This window comes from Phocoena sinus, chromosome 10, assembly GCF_008692025.1.
Source record: "Phocoena sinus isolate mPhoSin1 chromosome 10, mPhoSin1.pri, whole genome shotgun sequence".
Taxonomy (NCBI): Eukaryota; Metazoa; Chordata; class Mammalia; order Artiodactyla; family Phocoenidae; genus Phocoena; species Phocoena sinus.
Genome location: NC_045772.1, coordinates 47,225,463 through 47,251,358, shown reverse-complemented (window position 1 = coordinate 47,251,358; position 25,896 = coordinate 47,225,463). Strand labels below are relative to the sequence as shown.

At 32.5% G+C, this 25,896-nt stretch overlaps 1 protein-coding gene across 6 annotated transcripts in view; it reads left to right on the top strand.

The window, feature by feature from the left end:
* Nucleotides 1–25,666, top strand: part of CNOT2 (CCR4-NOT transcription complex subunit 2) — a 111,725-nt gene extending 86,059 nt beyond the window's left edge. For 5 of the 6 annotated variants that reach the window (XM_032645840.1, XM_032645841.1, XM_032645839.1 and 2 more), the window contains 12 exons: nt 2,784–2,931; nt 3,681–3,863; nt 6,121–6,200; nt 8,830–8,955; nt 10,728–10,852; nt 11,867–11,987; nt 12,080–12,236; nt 14,675–14,736; nt 14,826–14,875; nt 16,843–16,943; nt 18,498–18,642; nt 24,523–25,666. In XM_032645840.1, coding sequence (XP_032501731.1) covers nt 2,784–2,931; nt 3,681–3,863; nt 6,121–6,200; nt 8,830–8,955; nt 10,728–10,852; nt 11,867–11,987; nt 12,080–12,236; nt 14,675–14,736; nt 14,826–14,875; nt 16,843–16,943; nt 18,498–18,642; nt 24,523–24,609 — 1,385 coding nt within the window. In that variant the 3' untranslated portion in view covers nt 24,610–25,666. The remainder of the gene's footprint in view (nt 1–2,783; nt 2,932–3,680; nt 3,864–6,120; nt 6,201–8,829; nt 8,956–10,727; nt 10,853–11,866; nt 11,988–12,079; nt 12,237–14,674; nt 14,737–14,825; nt 14,876–16,842; nt 16,944–18,497; nt 18,643–24,522) is intronic. The other variant, XM_032645844.1, reaches the window with a different exon arrangement.
* The last annotated feature ends 230 nt before the right edge of the window (nt 25,667–25,896 follow it).

The window sequence follows — 25,896 nt, the reverse complement described above, 5'->3', positions numbered from 1 at the left end:
GGGTTGATGATCCAGTTTGAAATTGATGCATTCCTCTCTTCTCTTTTGATCTTTTTTTTTCCTACCCACCAGGTTCAATAAAATGCAACTCAGAGCTTTTGAATTTATTAGCTGTTTTTATGAAATCAAGTGTTTTTTAAAAGGAAAAATAAAAGTAAATGCTAATCTTTGAGTTCTTTATTTCATATTGTCTTCCTCTACTCTCCTTACTATAAATTAAGTGTGCCAATCCTTAATTGACTAAATGTTACCTTACGCATTCTTGTTTCCTTCTCCAAAAATTTTTTTGCTGATGTTCAGATAATCTCCAGTCTCTAAAATATTTCTGAAGTTATATATTTTCATAATACAGCATAGAATAATAAGTATATGAAGGGTTGAAGTAAACAAATCTCATGAGTCTTTAGAAGGGCTTATTGAAGAGCCAAAGGGTGCAATTTTTTGGAACATGTATGGTTTATAATGTTGAAGGTGTAGAGAGTGAATGGGAAGGCAAAGTAAATGTGGAGGAAAAGAAAACTTGACAGGTATAGAGAAGAAGAGAAAGAAAATGGAGGGAAGAGATAAGAGATGTTGGTTTAGAAAAAGTTTGAGGTAAACATATTCAGAAAAAGAAAGCAAGAGAAAAAAAAGAATAGATAAAAGGTGTTACAAGTCAGTAGGTACTCACAAGGGTGCTCATTTAGTGTTTTATTGGGCTCCCATAGGGCTGCCATTAAGAACACTAGGAGTCTTGGTTCTTTGTGTCACCTTGGAGAAGTCAGTTAACTTATCTGAGGCTCAGGCATCTGTAAAATGTGAACATTGGATTAGGTTTCTTGGTTGTCAGTAACTGTGAGAAACATTCCTATGGGAAATTTGCAGCTATAGCTGACTTTAGAACAGCATATTTAGGGAAAAGGATGTAAGCTCCCTGAGGGTAGGAGCTTTTTCTATCTTATTCACTGTTGTATCCCCAGCAGCTAACACAGTGCTTGATGCATGGTAGGCACACAATAAATGTTTGTTGAGTAAGTGATGTGAAAAGTGTCATGTTGGTGGTTCATTACGGGAGCATCTAGAGGGCCTAGAGGAAAACTAGTGTGCTTGAGAAAAGGAAAAGACTGGTATCTTCTGAAGAAATCTTACATAGGCTGGTTTTTAATCTCTTGTTCTTCCTTATCTTGTCCCAAATTCAGAGAAGGTGGCTGTAGCTAGCGCTATACTCGTGGTCACAAAACTTGTAGTGACCAGACATACATATAATGACTAAACCAACATATGATCTAGATCAATTCCTTTTGTGTGACTTAAAGAAATGCAGAACCAAGCTCAGGTCTTCATGGTATATGAGTACACATAGACTATAACAGCTATATTGAGTTGGATTTATTGGCTTTGTTCAGTTGAGAAGCAGTTAGGCTGCAAGCTGAGTACTGAAGCTGGCAGATTCCAGTGAAATCTTTGTGATTCACTGTTATCCCTAGGTTACAAAGCGTTACTGTTACAAACAGGTTACTGTTATGCAAAAAGATAAATTTGCAGAGATATTTTAAGGAAAATATTCAGAACATAATATATATATTCCAATTTTTGGAAGTCATAGTTTCAGAATATTCAGGTCTTTGAAATTCTTGGGCCTAAAACTAGACCAAAAAGTAGGGAGGGAGTAACTTTAAATCCCTATCGGTAAAAGTCCTCTACTTATTCACTAACTCTCATTCTATCTTACCACTTTTATTTAACCTCCAGTTCAGAATGTTTGGTTGACTGATGTGCCATTCCACAACAGACTAGTAACAGAAGGCACCAAAATGTGTGAGTAAGGAAGATGGAGGCAAGGAGGCATATTGACATCCATAGGCAGGTGTGATGACAAAATAAGTGATAGCTGAACAAACTTGCTTTGAGGGATAAAAGGGGGAAAAAACATCCAGAACATTAAATATCCACAATAATTATTCTGAATCATTAACAAAATAATAATTTATATTTCATATTAACACAAGGCAGGAAACAATAAGTTTATCCCAGATGGTTAATTTTTCTTTTTAATGTTTTGTTTCTGAATAGTAAATTCCTCAGTAGGTTTTGAAAAATACACATATTGGAACACATCCATTCCCACATCTGGCCCCAGAAATACTAGACAAATAAAGGTCATTCATTGTACTTTGAAATCTTTTAAAATGTTATATATTCTTGTCTCTTATAGCTATATCAGGTTGAGTTTTTAACAGTTGCTGACATTTTATGTTGGGTTTGTAAAAAATTGTAATGTTGAGAAGTATGTATGTGTAAATAGTAATAAAGAGACTTCTTCTTAAATGCATTTGAAAAGGATCATATAAAAATTAAAGCTCCTTCAGCAAAGTGGGGATTAAATGTCTGCGTACCTCAGTTATGATTTAAAACATAAAAACACACAAGATTGCAAATTTCTTAAAGGCATATTTGTACAAAATGTTTTTATTCTGAAACATAAGTCATCTAATTTGTTATAGTCATTGGTAGACAGTTTATTGTAAAATAGAAATATGCAAAGAAGATAGAAATATGAAAGCAAAGAAGAAATACGAAAGAATAATGGAAGCAATATGAAAATTCATAATATTAAATTTCAGACATACATTTTTGTTAAAATCAGAGTCCATTTGGAGTGAAATGAATATTTCCATTTAAAATTTGCATATTATATTAACGTTAGATCAGTTTTTAATGTTTTAAATTACCAACTCCAGAAGATGGATAACAATTTCATTCCTGATGGCAATGAATTTCCTTCTTCTGAATTTTTTTAATAGGTGCACTAGGCCTTCCAATGAGGGGGATGAGCAACAATACCCCTCAGTTAAATCGCAGCTTATCACAAGGCACTCAGTTACCGAGCCACGTCACGCCAACAACAGGGGTACCAACAATGTCACTTCACACGCCTCCATCTCCAAGCAGGTATTTATTGATGGACCAGAATTTTTCTCAAAATGTATCTTTGTAGATTAAGCAAGCTTTTTAGTTTTTTAATAAGGTAACTAATTATTTGATTTTCTGGTTCAGTGCCTTTCACTGAGGAAAAGAAAGTTGATACCCTGTGCTCATTTTATTTCATTGCAAATTGATAAGTATAGTGTAAGATGCTTTTATCTTGCAGCTAGGGTATTGGTTATTAGCTGGGATGGGTATCAAGGATTAATCACCACCTGGGGGGCTTTTTTCAAAAGCATGCTCTCCTCCTCAAAGGAGGACGTGCAATTTCAGATCACTCCTCAGATAATTCTGTTTATTGCTCCCTCACCACACATCCATTGCTCTAGTGAGAATAAAACAAAACAGATTTACAAAAATGGTGCATATTAGTTTGAAGAAGCTAGAATGACATACATTTGGAATGAAATTATTCTGAATATATATGTGAAATGCATTTGTATTTTATGTCATAGTCACACCAATAGTTCTCTCATCTTCGATATCACCATATATTCTTCTGTGATTTGCCCTTTCTTGTTGGTTTGTTTACTTTGGCTTTTCAAAGAGCTTTTTTTCTTTTCAAATGACCAGACAAAAGAGTTAAATGAATAAAAATTAGCAATGCAATTTGAAAGTATATTTGAGATTCTAGGATTAGGCCAATTGATTATTTACAGAGAATTTTAATGAGTGATTGTAGAGAGCTTATTTAGTATAATGGACTTCTTTTTCAGGGGTATTTTGCCTATGAATCCTAGGAATATGATGAACCACTCCCAGGTTGGTCAGGGCATTGGAATTCCTAGCAGGACAAATAGCATGAGCAGTTCAGGGTTAGGTAGCCCCAACAGAAGCTCGCCAAGCATAATATGTATGCCAAAGCAGCAGCCTTCTCGACAGCCTTTTACTGTGAACAGGTAAGATGTTTATTGATACTGTGTATTAATTGTTCTTTCTGGGTATTTTCAAATTTGCCTTTTCATATTCAACGTTCTGTTCTTGAGTCTTGGCTTCCGTTTCATAAGTGTGTTTCATCATATATTTTGACCAAAGCTGCTCTTTCTGTTACATATCACAACTTTAACCTCCCAAACTAAAGACATGTTCTTTTGAAAATCAGTTTGCTTTTTTGTTACTGTTGTTAGAAAAGGATTGTTCTTAGGCTGCCAACCGGCAAATTTTTGTTATGTCCTTCCTCTATTAAATGAGGCTGGTCACTTGTGTGGTAAGAACTTCATACCTATGAATAGGACTGGAGACATATTTGACTATTACTGCCTTGCTTCATTTATGCTTTGGTTAAGTTGCTTTTCAACTGAATTTCAGTTTTGTTCTTTGGAGACTTAATGACAGACTTTTTGAAGACTACATCTGTAGTATTTGAAAATAGTGTCATGTCCTGGGATTTAAAAAGATGAATTTGCGCTTTTCACTCCTTTTTGCACTGGTCATTGCATATACTGCTATGCAAATAATAGTTAACAATATGAAAAACAGTTACCCATTTTGTTAGGATTTTAAAGCTATTCAGGTAATTTATATGAGAGTTATGTCTACAATAGGGCTTTCTTTACTGTAAAAAAAAAGCATTTTAGTTTAATTGTTCATTTTTTTTAATGGGGAATATGGGGAGAAAGGATGTTGCTATCATCAGAGCCATTTAATTCACTTTCTTTTATCTAATACTCGTAAATTCTGAATTAAAATAGGTTATTAGCACATTTCCTTTTAAATCTTCATCCCATAACCTCCAATTCTTACTTTTATTTAGACTTATGAGTACTTCTTTTATAATTTGCTCTTTTAATTTTTACAGAAGTTATTTTTGTAAAGGGTTATCAAAATTCTCATCTCCTTGACGTTTCCTAATGATATAATACTTCTTGGGCTTTAACACATCTTTCTGCATTCTTGTAGTATCGTTCATTGAATGTATGTTTAAATTTTTTGCCTTTCCATATTTTTTCACATTCTAGTTTTTAAAAAATACTTTGCTTATAAATTGTCAGTGAAGTATGGGTCTCTAAAGCCCTGCTTATTATTATTGATAAGTTGTATGTATTATGGAATGTTTTCATCTCTTACTACTTATTCAGTGTTTGAGGATACCTATATCATCAGCAGTTCTAACATGCTATTAAACAGAAGTTTCTGTTGACTTTTCTGCTCTTCTCTAGAGTGTTTCACCAACTGCATTATTTTATTAAAATATTGTTTGGCCATAGTTAGTTTTATAAATCTAGGCAAAAAATTAAAAACCCAGTCATCTTCAAATAGTTTAACCTTACTCATAACAGTAATACACTGTCTTTTATCAGATTATTTGATGTGAAAGTTGCATACTTTCATTTTAGAATTTGCATTAACGATTCTTGTTGACATGCTTAATTACTCTGGCCCTTGCTTTAAATTCAGCCTTATTTTTTGTTTGTTTGTTTTCCCATGTTTAGGCTTGTGCAAAAAAGGGAAGCTGTGGTAACTATTTACCAAGTACCTTACTTTAGAATTAAGAGCACTATGGAGAGATTTTTATTTTTAAGTAGCTAAAAGATAAACTAGATGATGTGTTTTAGAACACTGAATTCAGTTAAAGAAAAGCACCATTTAATTCACGTCAGCTGAACATTTACTGAGTGCCTTTTGTAGCCTCCTGAATGCTAAGGGCAGGAGATGCAAAGAAGTATATGACATGAACCCTGTCCATGAGGAGTTTATGTTCTAGTTGGGAAAGACAGACTGTATGAAAGATCTTTTATGAAAAGTAATAATAGCACATTTTACCAGTAGTGGAAGAAAAACAGGTATTCAGGAACAGTAGTCTTAAACTAATTTGCCTATTTTTGAGGTTTATTACTTCTTCCATTATATCCAGTAAGTTGGCTCTCCAAGTATACAAAACTATACCCTTAATCTCTATTTTCCTCAAGGCGTATATAAATTCTTTGCTTTTTGTTTTTTAATTCATCTGTTTAAGATGTTTTGGTTCTCAGTTGTTCATGAAAGGACTTTAGGGAAGCTTTAAGTAACAATAAAGATTCAACTCAAAAAAAAATTAGTATTTGTTTTTAAACATGTTGTTTTATATGAGGAGATCAAAAGTAAACACTTTTGTTTTTCTTCATCTGAAAGTTAGTGTTCTTACTGTATATCTAAAATTATTTTCTATGTACCCAGTATGTCTGGATTTGGAATGAACAGGAATCAGGCATTTGGAATGAATAACTCCTTATCAAGTAACATTTTTAATGGAACAGGTAAGCTTATTCTGGAGCCAGTACCCTATAAAAATACGATAGATCTTGAAATATAAAGCAATTCAACATACTAGTCAAAATATTAAAGGAATTTTTGTGTTAAGATGATAGAACTTAATATAGGGAGAATTTGACAGGAAATAGGATTTAATTCAGTGAACAGTTGAAAGATAGTTAAATATATTTTTTTCACTTGGCATGTTAATAGCACAGTGTTATAACATCAGATTTATTTCCTTAACATCTGGAGAAAGCGTAAACATTTACTTAGTCTGTACTTGTGCCTCAGAATCTTTTTTGCTTCAAGAGCTTTTCCTATCTCAGTCCTGTCACTACAGTCTAAACTAGGTTGAGTGGTATGGCATTCTGGCTATAGAGACCCAGATTGAAGAAACCTTTAAAATTATATGGAGCACTTACAATTTTTTCTTAATAGTTTTAATAATACTAATTTTGGCATTTAACTCTTACAAATTTTTAATCTAGTTTTATGTGTAAAATTCAGAATTTAATTACATGGAAAACCAATTCTGATTTTGACAGTAAAGAATTCTTGCAGTCTGTTGGTTTATTTCTTTTATCAGCTGCTTCAGACAGAAGAGAACAGGAGGCTTTGTTGCTATTCTGCTTCAGGTTTCACCTTCTTCCACCCTTGCCTCCAAACCCTTTCCTGAGAAAGGAAATAAAGGATGTTTTATGGTCATAGGAGCAAAGATGAATATGATTGTTGAGAGAGAAATACACGTGAAGGAAGTGGAAGGTGAAAGAATGATCAATGAAATGGGGCATACGTGAAAGCACGAGAAGATTTAGTAATTGAAATGACATTTCTGGCTATCGGCTTTTAATTTTTCAGTGTTATTGTATGTATAGTAGCATAGATTGACCAAGTGAGACTTTAAAATGTCAAATTTTAGCATTTAAAGTTTTGCGTTCTAATGGGAAATACCCTATTTCATTGTTCCTCAAATGCAGATTTTTTTCATATTTTAATATCTCTGAAATTAGGCTGCATATCATAGTTTAATTAGCGAGGTTTTTTCCCCCTAAATGAACCATAAAGTAACAGTGTGTCTCACAGTGCCATCTTATATTCTGAATTATGGTTTATACACTTCTGTAAATTTTAGAATTATTTTTAAGTCATTTTTAACTAAGTATATTTTACACTAGGAAAATTGTTTCCAAGTCTTAACCCTAAAAATAAAAATTTGTGAGTTAATACTATTTTTAGGTTAAAATTATTCTGAAATAACATATGGTAGTTTTAAACTCCATCTTAGAGGACCTGAAGAAGTGTGTTAAAAGTTAATACTTATTGAAAGTTTTTAGTTAATTTGTAATCAAGTAATTCAAGAGATTGCTTTTTAAATTAAAGCACTATATAAATTGTTAATGTCTATTGTTGCCCTTTTATATAGTAATACCTTTTTAAAATTCAGAATTCATGAACTGCAATTTCTTTAAAAACAATGGGTATGAATGATTTTATCTTTTACCCTTCATAAATTTAAATTGTCACCTGACTTGGAATGTAACTATTTCCTATCAACAAAGTAATCTTGAGTTAATAGTTTCTTTCTGAGATTCTTCTAATTATGAAACTTAGAGAAAAATTAACTGGAAAAGGGGGCAAAATAAATTGAAAATGGTTATAATAAACTAGATGAAACAGATTAAAGAAAAAGTATAGTGCAGGGTAAAGCTAAGCTAGAAAATAAGTTCTTCAAAAATTAAGAGTATAAGATTTTAAGAATAATAGAATAATAAATGTTGAGAAGAGATCAAGGTGACGATTAAAATAGACAAAGTAGAAATGTTGGGTTAAATTTATTTTTTAAAAGGAAAGAAACTGATTTTTTAAAATTCAAAATGAACAAAAATAAATTTTATTCATTCCTTATATATTTATTGAGCGCCTACTGTGTAATAGGTAATATAAACTTCTGGGCTTTGTATCATATTCTCATACAATTCACTCACTAGACATGGGAACCCTACATTGACCTACGCTCTCCACCCTACTTTATACCCTCAGCTGCAAAACACGTGCGCGTGCACACGCACACACATTTCACACACTCACGTGCATACACATTTGTGTATGGGACTAATAGGCCACAGGAAAAAAGAAGTCCTTAGGGCTTCTGCTTCCATTCCCTATGCCTCAAATATGATTCAGGCTATCTGCAGGAGGCAGTGTCATTATCACACCTATGTTATGAATGAAGCTCCAAGCATTCCAGATACAACCTCTGCTTTTGGATACAATGAAAGAGTAGTTTTATCGCAACAGTCTCCCCTCTTGCTAACTAACAACGTATAACTTGAGTACCATCTTTCACAGGGGAAATAGTGTATCACCTTACTCCTTATTCTCTGTTAAGTCTCTAGGATTTGGGATTTATTATGCTAATAAGTACATATTGCTTTGCTGTATTGTTCATAAAATTCTTTCACATGAAGTCAATCCACAAATATTTATTGTACATTTACATATGTCAAGTACAGTGCTGTACATTGTTTAGGAAGAAGGCACTGTTATTTCAAACTTTATTATAGTTGGTCTTTAATAACCTCTTTAAAATGTTTGTAGAATCAGTAACTAGTGTTTTTTCTTATTATTTAGATGGAAGTGAAAATGTAACAGGATTGGACCTTTCAGATTTTCCAGCATTAGCAGACCGAAATAGAAGGGAAGGAAGTGGTAACCCAACTCCATTAATAAACCCCTTGGCTGGAAGAGCTCCTTATGGTAATTAATTAAGCTTTTTAATTATGGCCAGTGAAAACTTTCTGTTGCACGCACTTACACATATATATGTGTACGTATATGCATGTGTGTGTACACACATGTATTTATGTGTTTTCTAATCAGAGTAGTGTAATGTTGTCAGAGTTGATAAATGCAAGGTGCTTTTTTCTCCCAGGATACCATGATAGCAAAGTTAAATGGGAAAACTTAATTTGTATAGAAATCCCAAAAGGAAGTCTTCATTGGTATTCAGAAGTTATTTTCTTCTGGCATTTCTGCCTTAATTCACCTTAATAATGATTCTATGGTCTGCCTCTTCTCAATTCATCACACATTTTTTAAAAGAATACATTCCCACATTCCTAATGATTAATAATGACTAACCATATATTAACAATTTTTTCTAAGCCAGTTTCTCAACCTCCACACTACTGACATTTGAGTAGGTAGTTTCTTGTAAATGAGGGGCTGTCCTGTGCATTGTAGAATATTTAGCAACATCCCTGGCCTCTGCCTACTCGCTGCCAGTAGCACCACCCACCCACCCCCGCATTGTGACAACCACAGATCTCTCCAGATTTTGACAAATGTCTCATGGGGAAAAAAATTACCTCCTGTTGAGAACTGCCGTGGGTCATGTATAGTTTATGTAGACTCTTGGTCACCATTAATACCCTTTTTCACTGTCTTTAATAAATAAGAGAGTTGGCTAATAGATGCTAAATGAACTAGACATGAAAATTATATAACAGGAATATAACCATATTCTTTTTATCCCTTGCACATACTTGTTTGCTTTTGGTAGAATCAGATACAGACCAGTAGCAGAAACAATGAACTTAGAGGGATCATTTCATCACTTTTCTAAGATAACCATTTTTCCCATTTTCAACCAAGAGGGATTTCTGTGACTTTCAAAATATGAATACAAATAACAACATGTGAAGAAGGGAAAAATTTATTATTATACACATTAAGAGTTTCCTAATTAGCCTTCCCCCCCAGAAAAAAACAAAAATGATCTGCCCTGGAAGTTGAGTACCTAGCTACTTGATTCTCAGTTCAGACTCTAATGTTTTTAACCTTTCCTCATAGGTCCATTTTTTCATCCCTTTAATCATTCCCGTTGCTCTCCTTGGACCATCTCTAGTTTCTCCATATCGTTCTTGAATTGTGGAGCCCCAAACTGGATATTGTTCTCCAATAAGGGCCTGACTAATGCCAAGTATAGTGGGAGGATTACTTCCCAGTTCTTGCATGTTTTACATCTATTACATGGAGTCCAAGAAAATCTGAAATAATATGATATGGAGTTGTTTTATAATTGATTGCAATTTGCTCACTCTGTAAGTCACTTTCAAGTAGAATACTGACATGTTCTTTAAAATTTATTTTGTTCATTTGTATTTGACAATTAACTGGCATTTATAATAACTAGTCAAATATTTAAAGCAAGTTTTTAAACCAAAAATTTTCATAATTATTACCAATATCAAATTATGTTTTTTCAGCATCTGTATATGACATTAGATTAGAATTATAAGATTACCACTTATTTCCCTTGTATTATTTTGTATATTTAGCTATTAATCAGTATATAAGAATTTAGTTATTCATTGTTACCCAGAACACCAGTTTTTTGAAGTGTGCTTTCATAGCGTAATTTAAAAATCCTTTTGGTATATTATTGTGAGAAAAGTTAACTTTTTATAATTTGTAGCAAAATATCATAAATATCAATTGCAATTCTCTGGATTATTTTCATTACATAGTTGGAATGGTAACAAAACCAGCAAATGAGCAATCCCAGGACTTCTCAATACACAACGAAGATTTTCCCGCGTTACCTGGTTCCAGTTATAAAGATCCAACATCAAGTAATGATGACAGTAAATCTGTAAGTAACTGAGAATTATGTATGTGAGTTATATCGTTTTTTCCCTTCAGATTTCTGTTATATTAACAGTTTTGTACACTATATTAAGGACTTATTAAGTACTATTATGAAATTGTTTGTCTTGAATATCTGTAATAACCTAACTTCTGAAGAATGTGGAAAACCTTTATAACTTAGAAGATAGCCTATTTTTTTCCCTATTTCATATAGGTTTGCAAATTTCTGTTGAACTTCTCAGAGTTAATTTAGACTTTTATTGTAGTCCCTGTCAGCTGGATCCCATGAAGTTTGATATTATAGCCTTCTAAGGAGCTGTGTTTTTCTTGAGTAAGTTTTCTCCTTGAAGAATCTTTATACACATTTTTATTCCTGTGTTGATTCAGCCAACCCAGCTTCCTCTTTCTGACTTAACGAGTGTGTTTATTTCTTCCACATTTCACTGAAAATAGCTTTTTGTGTGTGTGATGGGAGTTGTATATTGTTAAAATAATTGATAAAAGAAGATTATTGGGTAAGAATTAAAATAAATATGAATTTTAAAAGTTCATAATTAAAATTTAAAAAATAAAAAGTTCGTATTTTCTAACTTGGAGGTTTTTATGGTGATGTTTTAGGTAATGTACTATATTTAGTTTGTCTTCTAAATATACTTCTAAAATATACTTGTAAAAATACTAATAAAGTATTGAGGAGTGTAACTCAAGAGTATCCCAAAATGAAAAGTTCTGAGATAGAGAGGCTTTTTTTGTCTGTGACTGAAGATCTGAGATAAATAAGAATATTTTCCATATATTTCTTGTCCTTTAAGTACTCAAATATGTACAATACAGGATTTATTTGTATACCATGGCACAGTTGTGGAAACAAAAAATTTCATGTAGAACTTGAAAAACAGGTAATAATTTACTACCAACTTAAATATAATAAAAAATGAATAGAAAAGTACTAGTATATGAACTTGAAATTTTTATACATAACAAATTTTAATGTCACATTTAATTTTTTTCATGTTAGAATTTGAATACATCTGGCAAGACAACTTCAAGTACAGATGGACCCAAATTCCCTGGAGATAAAAGTTCAACAACACAAAATAATAACCAGCAGAAAAAAGGGATCCAGGTGTTACCTGATGGTGGGACTCTATAAAATATATCAAAGATATTATAGAATTCATTTTTTAACTTTTTCCTCAAAGATAAAAATGACTGTGTTTTTCTTATCCAGGTCGGGTTACTAACATTCCCCAAGGGATGGTGACAGACCAGTTTGGAATGATTGGCCTGTTAACATTTATCAGGGCAGCAGAGACAGACCCAGGAATGGTACATCTTGCATTAGGAAGTGACTTAACAACATTAGGCCTCAATCTGAACTCTCCTGAGTAAGTTTCTTTCTTTTCTCCCTACATTTGTGTATAGTACCTCCCTGCAGTTTTTAATTTCATGTCTGCAAATTATATCACCTGCTGCCACTCATTGTTGCTGGTATTTGCTGACTCTTTGGGTCATTCCCTCTTATATTAGTTCCTGGATCACTCTCACTTTATAGTAATATTCCTCTTATAATTTAGCAGTTTCAATATACACATATATGGTCTTTCCTAAATCCTGAAATCCTAGCTTCTTGAATTTCTCTCCTCCAAAAATCGTACCCTTCATCATACCTCAGCTGCTCACTTCTTTAGTCATCCCTTTGACTTCGTCATTTTTGGTGACCTCAGTTTCTCTGTAAGATTGTACTGCTATGCCACTTCCTGTTTTCCATTTCTCTCCCTCTTCTACGGGCTCCTGTAATCATTAGATTCCATTGGGACCTTCATCCCACTGATTCTTGTACCTTTTTACTGTTCCTCAACATCCCTGTCTCTCTTCCCCTTAGATGAATTCACTTCCTTCTTCTCCAGTTAAATTCTGTGGTCAGTCATGATTGCTTGTTTACATATACCCCTGACTGCTTTGCCCCTCTCTTGCTTTGTCATACTTGCATGGCAAAAACTACAACCCTGGTTATATCTGCCTGTTCCACTCTTGACCTGTGCTACTAAGCCTGGCTAGAGAAAAATACACAACTTCACTGCCTGGTCTCACTTCAGATTCATGGCCAGGAACCTCAAGAATGAGCCCTTAATTCTGCCAGCCATAATCAAGCTGGCATGCCTACTCCATTCATTCTTTTGTTCTCTTTTGCAACTGTTTTACACTTGCCTCTTCAAACCTCTAATACCTTTTCCCCTGTGCTTAGTGTCAGATGGTGACCTTGCTTTTTATTTCTACTTTACTAAGAACGAAGGAAGCAATCAGAAGAGTGTCAGTGTAGTCCTGCCACGAAATCAGTCACCTACAACCATCTGCACCTACCTTACTCTTGTCTTCCACCCTGTTACCATAGCTGATCCATGCTTTCTACCTAAAACCTTTGAAAACTCAAAGATATGGATCTAACAATTTTCTGCACTTTGTTGCATCATTTCCATCAGCATACAAATATGCTGTTACTTCTTCCATGTTAACAGATGCCTTCTCTTGATCCAGCTTATTCTATAAGTTATTGCCCCCCCACACCCCAATTTCTTTATTCTCCTTTGGAGCAAAACTCCTCAGGAGAGCCATCTTTGTATCTCCTATTCAGTGCTACATTATTTCTCACTTTTTTTTTTTTTTTTTTTTTTGGCTGTACTTCACAGCTTGTGGGATCTTAGTTCCCCACCAAGGATCGAACCTGAGGGCCCTGGCAGTGAGAGCACCAAGTCCTAACCACTGGACTGCCAGGGAATTCCCTGTTTCTCACTACCTTTAACTGCTTCCACCCTGGTTTGAATCACCATCTTCTCTTGCTTGGATTACTCCATTAGCCAATCACCAGGTGTCCCTGATTCTCCCTTTGCCGCTTATAATCTTTTGTTCATATGACAGCCAGGACAATCCTTTTTGAATAAGGTCATTCTCTGCTCAATACACAGTTAGGTTTTGCAGTTTTATTATGATTAAAAACCCAAAATCTTGATAGGCCTACTAATCTGTACAGGCATGATCTGTGTCTCTCCTCTACCTACACCTTAACAGCTTCTCCCTTTGTTCACCCTGTTCCAGTTTCACTGGCCTTCTTGCTGTACGTCAGACATGTCAGTCATAACTCTGCATTAGTTGCTCTAGCAGTTCCCTCTGACTAGAGTAGTTTTCTACCAGATAACAGATATGGTTATCTCCCTCATATCCTTCAAATCTTTGTTCAAACGTGACCTTCTAAATGTGCCCTAACCTGACTGCCCTATTTAATTATGCAACTAATCTTCCCTCCCTACCCCACCACTAACATGGAATATTATTTATGTATTACGTAAATTGTTTTTGTGTGCCTCCCTCCCAATCCACCATCTTCAACCAGAAAGTAAGTTTCACGTTATCAGTGATCATTGTTATGTTTGCTGATGTATAAGCATGCTAGTGCCAGGCATATAATAATAGACACTCAGTAAATGTTTGCTGAATTTGAGCTTTGGTTTTTAATAATTGCTGGTATTTTTTCTCTGGCCATATAAATAGGAAAGTAATTGTACTTTAATTCATTGTATTAATGAATTTAAAGCATTCTGAGTTGAAGTAATAATTCATATACAGATATGTGTGTGTATTTATGTATTTTTAACCTTGTTTCAGTTTCCTGCTGTATAAGTCATAGTAAAACCAAGAAAAGATATTAGTAATTTAAAGATGCTCATTTTACATTTGAAGTCATTGTTTTTCCTGATTTGCTGAAATAAAATTAGAAATCTCTTTTCCTACTTTGGACTTCAGAATGGTTTTTTTCTCCCTCATTCAGAAATCTCTACCCCAAATTTGCATCACCCTGGGCATCTTCACCTTGTCGACCTCAAGACATAGGTAGGAGAATCTATTTTTGTTCAGACCTTTAAAAAATATATTTGTAACTGAGAATCAGTTAATAAGGCTTTTTTCATTTTATTATCCAGACTTCCATGTTCCATCTGAGTACTTAACGAACATTCACATTAGGGATAAGGTGAGTGTAGTTTATTATTCTACTCAGCATGAACTTATCTATTTTCAGGTGCTGTTTTGCAGTTCAGACAGCATAATATTTTTGAAATATTTAACAGTGGTCTCAGGGGTATGCTTTTGTATGTCCATTCAGTTATATGTAATAGTTTAATTTCTATTTTTGTTTATAATCCTGTGTTTTGATGAGGTCTGGGTTATATTTTAAAAATATTTTAAAAACAATGTTAGGACCAGTAAAATCTTTCTTATAGTTATTAGTAACGGTACAATCATAACCGCAGTTCATGGGAATAAAGTAACTTGGAAAATTTGATGAATTTCCTTCTGATATTCTCATTTTATGTTTACAGATAAAATGTTTTTAATGAAAAAATATATATTTTAAAACTGTAATCTTTGACTTTTTTGTGTAATCTTTTTCTGTGTTTAATTTCTATGTTTTAATTTTCTATGTTTTATGTTTACAGATAAAATGTTTTTAATGAAAAAATACATGTTTTAAAACTGTAATCTTTGACTTTTTTGTGTAATCTTTTTCTATGTTTCTATGTACTGAATTTCTAGTTATAAAATAATATTAACAGATTAGAACTTTAATCTTTTGTTTTTTTTTTTTTTTTTTCCTGAGAAAGAAAATAACACCTTTGCTTTAGGGGAAAGCACTGAGAGTTCAATTTTGTTAGAATGGTATCTAGATTTTGGTTATGTGAAAGGATAGATACAGTTTGTTAAAAATGATATATTTGTGTTATACTTACGTGCATAAATATGTGTAATATAAATATATATAAATGACAGCGTTCTGCGTCTGTGCCATGCAGTTGTGTAGCCAAACGGTTGTCGATGTTGTGGACAGGCAACTAAAGAGATACACGTATTTCTCGACATGTCTTTTAATACTTGAGTAGATGGAAAACAAGAAGTACGAGATAGAGCTAGTTTTTTCTGTCTGTGGACTGTATGATTTGCTGCCACCTCCACTATAGCACTCATTTTTTGCTCCAATTATCTGAGGGTTCCAGAACCTTTTCTTATGCCAGCTTAAGAAATAATAATTTAGGAGAATTTGTCACATTCAAGACTGCTGCCTGAATGGGGATAATATGAATGGAGAGAAAAGTAACATTCAGAGAGTGTGTAACAACAGTTAAACATTTAGATACAGGACTAGGTAAAGAGAAGAATGTTTTCATTTCAGTGAGCTTTTAATAAAGATTTGTCTTACTGTGACAATTTGAGACTATTGAACTTGTGTTTGATAGTTTGGTAGGCAGTTGTTTCTGCTTTGTGGAGCGACATGTAAAGCAGTCATCTTTTCATCATCCATTTAAACAAAGAAGTATCCCTTTATGATTTTTGTACTTAACTGTGATTTGCTAAAAATACATGATCGATTTGTGAATCACTGTCAGATGTAGATTCAGTTACTATTTCTTTTAAGTCTTCTGTGAGGCACTCTACAGAAGGTGCATTCACATTGTCACCTAATTTCATATACATTTTTAGTAATCCTTATAGGTGTCATTGACTACATTTTATAACTGAAAGTTCAGAGACATTAAATAACTTGGATATGGTCATATTAGTCAGTAATGAAACTAAGACTTGAATGTAAGTCCTGCATTTCTGAGCAACACAGTGTTCCACTATTGCCACGTTGAGTATTAATAAACACCTCGAGTAAGACAGTGTTAGGTCTTACTTAGAAGTTTTTATTTAGCTTTTTTCCCCTATTAGTACCTAAAATAAATGTATCAGAAATAATTATTAAATGACTTTAGTCATTTAAATGATAAAACTTCCCTTTAGAATTATATAACTAATACCTCTGTAATCATGTAATAACAGTTGTCTGCTACAAAGAGGGGTTTCTGTTTTATCTTTCCATTTTTACTTTAGTGCAATCAATTATATGTTAGGATTTTCAAGCTCATTTTACATTTCAGAATAATTTTATTTCTTTTCCAGCTGGCTGCAATAAAACTTGGTCGATACGGAGAAGACCTTCTCTTCTATCTCTATTACATGAATGGAGGAGACGTATTACAACTTTTAGCTGCAGTAGAGCTGTATGTTCAAAGTATTTTTAAAAACTTTTGTATTATAGTGGATATTGTTTATTCTAAAAACTTCTTTTTTAAAATGATGGTGGCTGTAGTTTTTGTCTTTGTTTTTAAAATGGAACTATTTCTTCATCAAGAAATCTAAGTTTTTTATATTTAGTAAAAATTAATTTAGATTGAAACCTTATATTACCATGTCTTCATAATCACTGTATACATAAAAACAATTTCAAATTTAAATAACTGTAAATGTATAAGAAGACGGAATCAATTTGATTCATGGGTATGATTAATCTAATTTTTATAAATATAAAGTATAAGGTGTGGTTCATACCTGTGGTTCATCTTACTCCTTGTGGAACCACATATGTTAATAACAGTGAATTTCATCATTTAAGAAATATTTATTAAGCATTGTATGGGCAAGGCAGTGTGCATATTTCTTGTGTATTTTGAAATACTGATAAAGTCCACATTCGTTATCAGAAGCCTATTGGCCAACTTAAATAAATTAAGTCTTAAGAAATTGGTCCATTGAATACATTGTTTTTCTGAGCATTTTTGTTTTTACCTAATGCTCTAAGAATAAAAACTTTGTGTCATTTTTTATATGTCCAGGTGGTAACATTTTGTTACCAATAGACTATTCTATTAATCATGTTTACTGTAGAGTGAATTGTTACTAAAAACTTACGATGTAATGATTGGGAGACCTTTTTATAGATTTAATAAGTATTTTATAATATTCCTAATAGTATTTCTATAAATGGCCTTGGATCAGATACTTTAAAATGTAAAATTCACTGTGTTGTTAATAAATTGATTTTTTATTTCTCAATTGAGAATGTTTTTTTCCATGTTTTCCCTCATTTTTTGTAAGATAGCAATTGTTACCTGTTCGTTTTAATTTATTCATAAGTAAATAAATTCATCAGTCATTCATTCATTCATCACTGGCAGTTCTGTCTCATATCTTATTTATGACTATAAATATATATAAAATATATGTCTAAAATAACCCCTCGTTGTATTGATAGGGAGGTATTTGTTTGCATGGAGGTTTTTCAGCATAGTTACAAATTTTATGTGAATTTATGTAGTTAATTCAAATAGGCTTTGTATTTAGTTTCTTACAAAATAATACAAATAGTTGGGGGTTTTGTTTGTTTTAATAGGTATCTTAATTTCTATTGAATATTAAGAAGAACAAGAAAGGAGTGAAGTTTCTGGAACACAGTGATCTTTGGTCTGCCAAAGTTTTTATCACATTGCTCATAGAGCTTTTAAGATCTCGTTTTGTTTGCATAAAAAAATTCTTCAGTTAAATAAAGATGTGTGTGTTAATTAAAGAGTGTGGTTTTTGGGCAAATTAAGAAAGTCTTTTCCTATATTTATTTTACTAGGTTGTATTTAATAACAATAAAAATCAGGGAAAAGAAGCATCAATATTTATGTATTTTATGTGTGACTATTTTCTGAAAAATGCTTTACAAAATGTAGAAAATGTTTGATGTGAGCCACAGGAAAAAATTAATTGTCTTTTTCTCTTAAAAATTGAAGTTTTAACCGTGATTGGAGATACCACAAAGAAGAACGAGTATGGATTACCAGGGCACCAGGCATGGAGCCAACAATGAAAACCAATACATATGAGAGGGGAACATATTACTTCTTTGACTGTCTTAACTGGAGGAAAGTAGCTAAGGTATATTTTTTTCCATGTGCAAATGTGTAACTATAAATCTAGATTTTAAAAAGAAGTGTCCTCTTTTATCTGTTTATATGTACCAGTACATCCATTCCAATAATGTGCCAGATATTTGCTGAGTCTTTTAAAAGGTCTCCACCTCCTTGGCTTGATTTAAACTCTAGGAGAGTATCTGGAAACAGCTCATTTTACCTGTAGTTTAGGAAAATGATTGAATTTGGTAAGAAATTTTGTAATTTTTCACAAGCCTTGGTAACACTTGAAATATTTTTGTGTCTACTCAGTTGTAAAATAAAGATACCCTCTTGCAATCCCGGTCATGTATTCTTATATTATTATTACTTTAAGCAAATATGAGATTTGTCCTAAAACCAGTATAAATATATTTTTATATATTTTTTATGTAATATATATTTTTTTTCATATAAAACCAGTATATAGGCTTTTTAAACACTTGCACTCTTCGCAGGAAATGTGCTTGAGTTTTTATTTGCAAGTGATATAAAGAAAGAAAATCGCAAGCATTAATCATGATTGTTCCTTTGACTAGTATGCTGAATATCTGGGGAAAGAGGCCAGTGGAAAAAGTTGTTTTGGTTTGCAAATTTTCCTCACAAAAACACCTTTCTAACTGTCCCATGTGAACAGTTTGCATCAGTGTCATAGCATATTACACATTTGTGTTTAGTTCCTTATGTATGTACTTAGTCTACCTAGAAGAAAATATAGCTCACATAGATTTCATAACTCCAGGATTTCTCTGAATGCCTTTTCCATTGATAGGTCTTAGGATTAAAAACTAAAGAGTTAGTTTTGTTGGTTTTATTAAGTTTAAACAGAAAAAAAATATTTCTTGACAGTTCATTGGGTAATTTTTTAGTTGTTGGCTTGGGGTTTTTGTTTTTTTTAAATCAGCTTTACAAAACTGATAAAAGAGTAAAACATTATAAAAAGATAGTGTAAAATGCTTACCAGATAACTATTACAAAATTTTACATCACAAGAAGACTTCATATAAAACATGAAATAGAAGGGATGAGCCCAGCAAAAACGCCCAAAAGAAGACACATACAAAAGGTTAAATCTTTTTTTATTACTACTTTTGCATGTTTCTCTAATGGTAAATGTCATTGCTTCTCAGACCAAGTCTGTATACCACCCTACACTGTATTTGAGTTATTTTAACAGTTCTAATTAATATGCATGTCTTGACTTTAAAAGGTAGATCCATGAAATAAGTAATAAGTAATTAATTACAAATAGTATACAGGACATTGTGTATGTTACCTGTTCTTTAAGAAGTGTAGTGAAGTAGAAAACCTTCGTTTTTTGTATCAGGATTTGAAATTAACTCCTGTTTCTGCTATTCATACTTTGACCTTGTATAAGTTTCCTTTCCATGTCTGCTTCCTTATCTTTTAAGTCAAAATGATTTTTGCCTCCTGATTTATCATGTAGCTTAATTGATATTACACAGGCACACATATACACTGAGTACAGTGCTTGGCATATATTGGGTATTTGATATAGGAGAGTAGTTGTGGTAGTTTGTTGCTGTTGTTTTTATCATCATTATTATTACAGCTTGTTACTGTTCTTCCAAGATGGAAAAATTCTGATTATTGTTAGGTTAGGTCAGTAGTTCTCAAACTTTAGCTTGCATCAGAATTACCTGGAGGCCATGTTAAAACGCAAATTGCTGGGTCATACCTGCATTGTTTCTGGTTCAGCAAGTCTGTGGATGGGACCTGAGGATTTGCATTGCTAGCAACTTCCCAAGTGATGCCAGTGATCATGCTGGTCTTTGGCTTCATAGTTTGAGAACCTGGTTCTTCAGGAGAGAAAGAGTATCTTTGGAAGGGAAGAATTCTAATAGTAAATGACTGAAGTTTTCTCTATTCAGTTGAAGCTTTTTGCTCAATATCATCAATTATTCCAAACATATGTACAAAAAGAAATAGGTATTTGCAATAATAGATAGATGTGTAATTTTAGTTGAATTTTAGTTTGGTATCTGTGAAGAAATCAACTTAAGTGAAAAAAATCAATTTCCCAGAACTAAGTTCTCCCCATAAAATTAAATATTCAGAAACAACTTGAACATCAGTAAGGCCCCTGATTTCCCACAAAAGCAATTCCTCAGTCAGGTAAATGTCATGTTAAAGAAAATTATTTGTGTGTGTGTGTGTGTGTGCATAAAATAATAATTTTACCTAATTTTATCTGATCTCTCCTATGTACAGTTGAGCTTTTGTCTTAACTTTTACCTTTAAAATTTTTAGCTGTGAAGTTGGAAAATAAAATTTGAGAAATATTATTATTAAACTATTTTTGAAAAATCTTAAGGTAATTTACTGGCCACTTGTGCTGATACTCTTCAACAAAATTATCTTCATAGTGATGAAAGCAAACATTTCATAGTGATGAAAGCAAGCAGAAATATTGGTTTCTATCAAGTATTAATATGCAGCTCACTTCTTTTGATTATATTTAAAGAATTCATGGACTTAAAACTTTTAAGTTGTGTTATATTCACAGAATAAACTTTTCACAAAGGCTTCTGAGTTTTTGTTTGTTTTGTTTTTTAAGGATGTTTTCAGTGTTTTTCCAGAAATTGGATTAGGAATTAAGAAATTTAGTTCCATAGTATATTTATTAACAGACTTCATCAAGCTACAGAAAATCCATTGACGTGCCATGTCCCAAGTCAAAGTCCCCATCTGTAAAGTGGTTGTGGTTTATTATTCACAGGTAAAGAACATGCATTTAATAGCTTCAACTCATAAGAAGCCTTCAGTATGAATTAGTATTATAAGTAATAACTTGATGTTATGGTATCATTGAAAAGTATTGAACTGATCTAGACCATAATCAGGTCTTTAATCTCACTTCTATGAGGTTCTTTCTTTCACTTTTGCAAATAACTTAATATTTTCAGAGAATTGAAGAAGTGTAATTTTAAGTAAGGGATTAGATTATTTAAATCAGAAGTATTCCTTATCCCCTAAAAATTCTGTGAGTTCTAGGATTCAGCCCATTATTTATATAAAGAATTTCCTGTATGTACATAAAAATTTTGACACTGTATTTGCTTATTCTCTTTTAGATAATCTTGATTTGTCAGCAGACTGTGTGGTCTATCCTATATGTAATTTAGCTAGAATAATTCACTATCCCATTAACTTAAAAATTTGTTATATATAGTCTCAGTGAGTAAGATTTTTAAAATAATTTTATCCACAGAGAATTTTTAGGTGATAGAAGGCCCCCCCCCCCCATTATCAATAGCTTTCTCAAACTAAAGACTTAAAAGTTTCAGAACTCTTTCAGTTTGACTTCACCTTGTGGGTCCAACACTGAATAGGATTTTTAATGCTTAGGATTCTTTATCATATCATAACCTGCTATAAATGTGATTTTTTATACCTAGAACTCTTTCTAGCCTTTAAACGATTAAACTGTAATCTAAAAATCTTTTCTCCATTAAAGCAAATACATACATAGAACTTCTAATACCTGATCTTGGAATATTTAAAAAATTTTAATGTTCTGTTCCTAAAACAAATGAAGAAAACTTGGGTTCATTGATTCATCAGCCATTAATTACACACCCTCTGGGAGCCTGGAAGCTCAGTAGTATTCTCAGTAGTAGGTAGTGATAAACAAAACAGACATACTTCTTGCCCCTACAGATTTTACAAAGGTGTGTGTGTGTGTGGTATGTGTTGTGTGTGTACATATAACATAAACATGTAAAAAAGATGCTATCAGTAATCAGAGTTAGGGAACAAAGAGATTGTAAGCTTTATGTCTTTTAAGAAGACATAGAAGAGAAAAAAATGATTTAAAAAAATGGGAGACAAAATTTGATTCTGAATCTGATATATAAGGTCTGAGATTTTCTTAATTATCATATTAAAATATTTATGCTCCCTAGGTTTAAACTGATCTTTTTTTTTTTTTTTAATATGTAGCGGGGGGAAATGTGTGCATTGATGAAGTTACTCTAGTTTAAATTCTGATTATACAGTGTAGTTTACCAGTGCACAATGATGAGGATAAAACAATTGAAGAAAATTTTAATTTATATAAATATAACTTAGTGGAGTATATGATTTGTCAGTTACAAATAGACTTTTTACCCAATAACTACACATACTTTAGAACTAAAATTAGCCAATTTTAATAAAAGAATGCTACAGCAAGAAGATACTTCCTCCACTAATATAGATATTTATCTTCAGCCAGGCAATAAAATTCTTTCAAAGCCTGGACAGAGTAGGGAGAGAGGGAGAGGTGCCTGCACAATGCATTAAGGAGGCTGTGGTGATTGTGATGGTGATTCTGGTGTTTGCTAGTTTTTACTGATAAGCAAAGAAGCTCTGTGCCTTAGTTAACTCTAAAGTGAACTTTTTAAAAGTCATCACAGGGTGCCTTCTTTATCAACATTTGTCAGTGGACTGAATTTTTTCAACATTATTTATGGATAGGGGTGTAATTAAGTAGTTTTGGTTTTGGATCTTGGGCTAAAAATATTAAAAATAATGTGTTATACTAGAAAAATCATGTGCTTTGGTGTACTACAGATTTGGATCCTAATCCTAGATCTGCCATTTATTGTATAACTTGGGCAAGTTACTTGTGAGCCTCATTTTCCTCCAATGCAAATATGAAGATAACGATATCTACTTTACAGACTTACAAAGATGAGAATAAACTTAGCTTTGTCTCTAGTTTTGACACATATTAGGCTTCTGATAAATTATACCTGCTATTTCTGTAATTGTTATTGTAATATCCTTAAATTCTAAATACTTGGTTTTATATCTCAAAATTTAATCATGACCTAGGTTTTCATTTTAATTTAATAATGAAATTTTCACTTAATTTAATAATGGAAACATCTACTGTGGGATTAATTTGAAATAAGACAAATAAGGTGAAATATGTTAAGCCATGGTACTAACATTACTTGTTGGCTTTCTTTAGTACATAATACATATTATGGTTCATAGTGTTTTAAATGGGATTAACTGAGATAGTTTGTGCTACTTGAATTCAGGTTGTAGAATTAATAATTTTCGAACCTCTAGGTTTTGGATTTAAAAAGGTATGTTTTTGTTTGCTTTTTTTTTAATATACAAAGTCGTATTCTGCACCTCTTGATCTTGGAGTATCATGAAGAATTTGCTTCACCATTCTTAAATTTTAAAATTCATGTAGTGTTTTGAAAGTTTAATTAAAATGAGCTATATAGTTCATCTTCAGATGTGCCTACAGCAAAACCACTGTCTAGTTTGGGGTGGCAGTTACATCTTTTCAGGGTTTTTGGGTTTGTGAAATGGGAAGTCTGGAGATGTGTGAGTTTTAAGTTCATTGTTTTCCCGAGATAGCAAGTTTAGAGTAACTTTGTTTGCTTTTTTAAAAAAAAAACATGTGATAAGACAAATTGGAAAAGCCTTTATTTCTAAACTTTTTTCATGGAAAAGTTTTAAGTTTTATACTTCATTGAAGGTAGCTTTACTTTAAATATCCTATAATTTTCAATGCTTTTTATTAGTGATATAGTAATTGCTCCCTTCAAACTTTTATTTTTGAGCAAAAAAAAATGCATAGAATTTGTGTCATAAAGTAAATGTTCATGACTAGTCTTTGGCTTTTATGCAGAAAGTCTACATTTTTGTACTTATCAGATAGAAACTACAGCATATTATCTTTCTTCAAGCTATATTTTACTTAGCGGGAAAAAGTTGTTAATATCTCTGTTCGTTCTCATACCTGTAGTTATTTTATTTGTTCATATAGTAAATATATTTTGACAAAAATGTGAGATCAAATGAAAGGAAATCATCTAAATTTTTAAATTTGGTTTTATAGGAGTTCCATCTGGAATATGACAAATTAGAAGAACGGCCTCACCTGCCATCCACCTTCAACTACAACCCTGCTCAGCAAGCCTTCTAAAAAAAGACTTCCCTTTTCTTGGGGTATGGCTGTCTCAGCACAATACTCAACATAACTGCAGAACTGATGTGGCTCAGGCACCCTGGTTTTAATTCCTTGAGGATCTGGCAATTGGCTTACGCAAAGGGTCACCATTTGAGGTCCTGCCTTACTAATTATGTGCTGCCCAACAACTAAATTTGTAATTTGTTTTTCTCTAGTTCGAGCAGGGTCTGAATTTTTTCATTTATTTTCTTTTTTGCCAGCAGACAGACTTGGGTCTGTAAAGACAAGCAAGTACACTGAAAGAAGTTTACCATTTAGTTTCTAAAATGTAAAAAAGAAAACCCACAAAAGACTCAACAGAATTAGACCACAAAATTTGCATTGTTCATTGTAGCACTATTGGTAATAAAATAACAAATGTTTGTGCATTTTTATGTGAAGATCCTTCTCGTATTTCATTTGGAAAGATGAGCAAGGTCTGCTTCCTTCATTTTACTTCCCCTTCTGTTTTTGAAAGGCAGTTTCGCCAAGCTTAACGCAAGAATATATGACTGTTTAGAAGAAAGATATTGCCACAATCTCTGGATGGTTTCCAGGGTTGTGTTATTACTGAGCTTCATCTTTCCAGAATGAGCAAAACACTGTCCAGTCTTTGTTACGATTTTGTAATAAATGTGTACATTTTTTTTAAATTTTTGGACATCACATGAATAAAGGTATGTATGTACGAATGTGTATATATTATATATATGACATCTATTTTGGAAAATGTTTGCCCTGCTGTACCTCATTTTTAGGAGGTGTGCATGGATGCAATATATGAAAATGGGACATTCTGGAACTGCTGGTCAGGGGACTTTGTCGCCCTGTGCACTAAAGGGCCAGATTTTCAGCAGCCAAGGACATCCATACCCAAGTGAATGTGATGGGACTTAAAGAAGTGAACTGAGACAATTCACTCTGGCTGTTTGAACAGCAGCGTTTCATAGGAAGAGAAAAAAAGATCAATCTTGTATTTTCTGACCACATAAAGGCTTCTTCTCTTTGTAATAAAGTAGAAAAGCTCTCCTCACTGCAGTGTTGACTTTGATTTGAAATTGTGAAATTATTTCTTCAACAGGAAAAACAACCTAAAGTTTTACAACTGAACAGTGTGACTAAACAATTTAAAACGTAGTCTTTTTTTTCCAGCTTTTGACAGCTTATTTAATGGAACCATATACCGTTTCACTTGTAGGTTAAAAATGTAGACATTCTTAGTATTAACCAAGTTCAGAACAGAGAAAACTATTTTTTAAATGA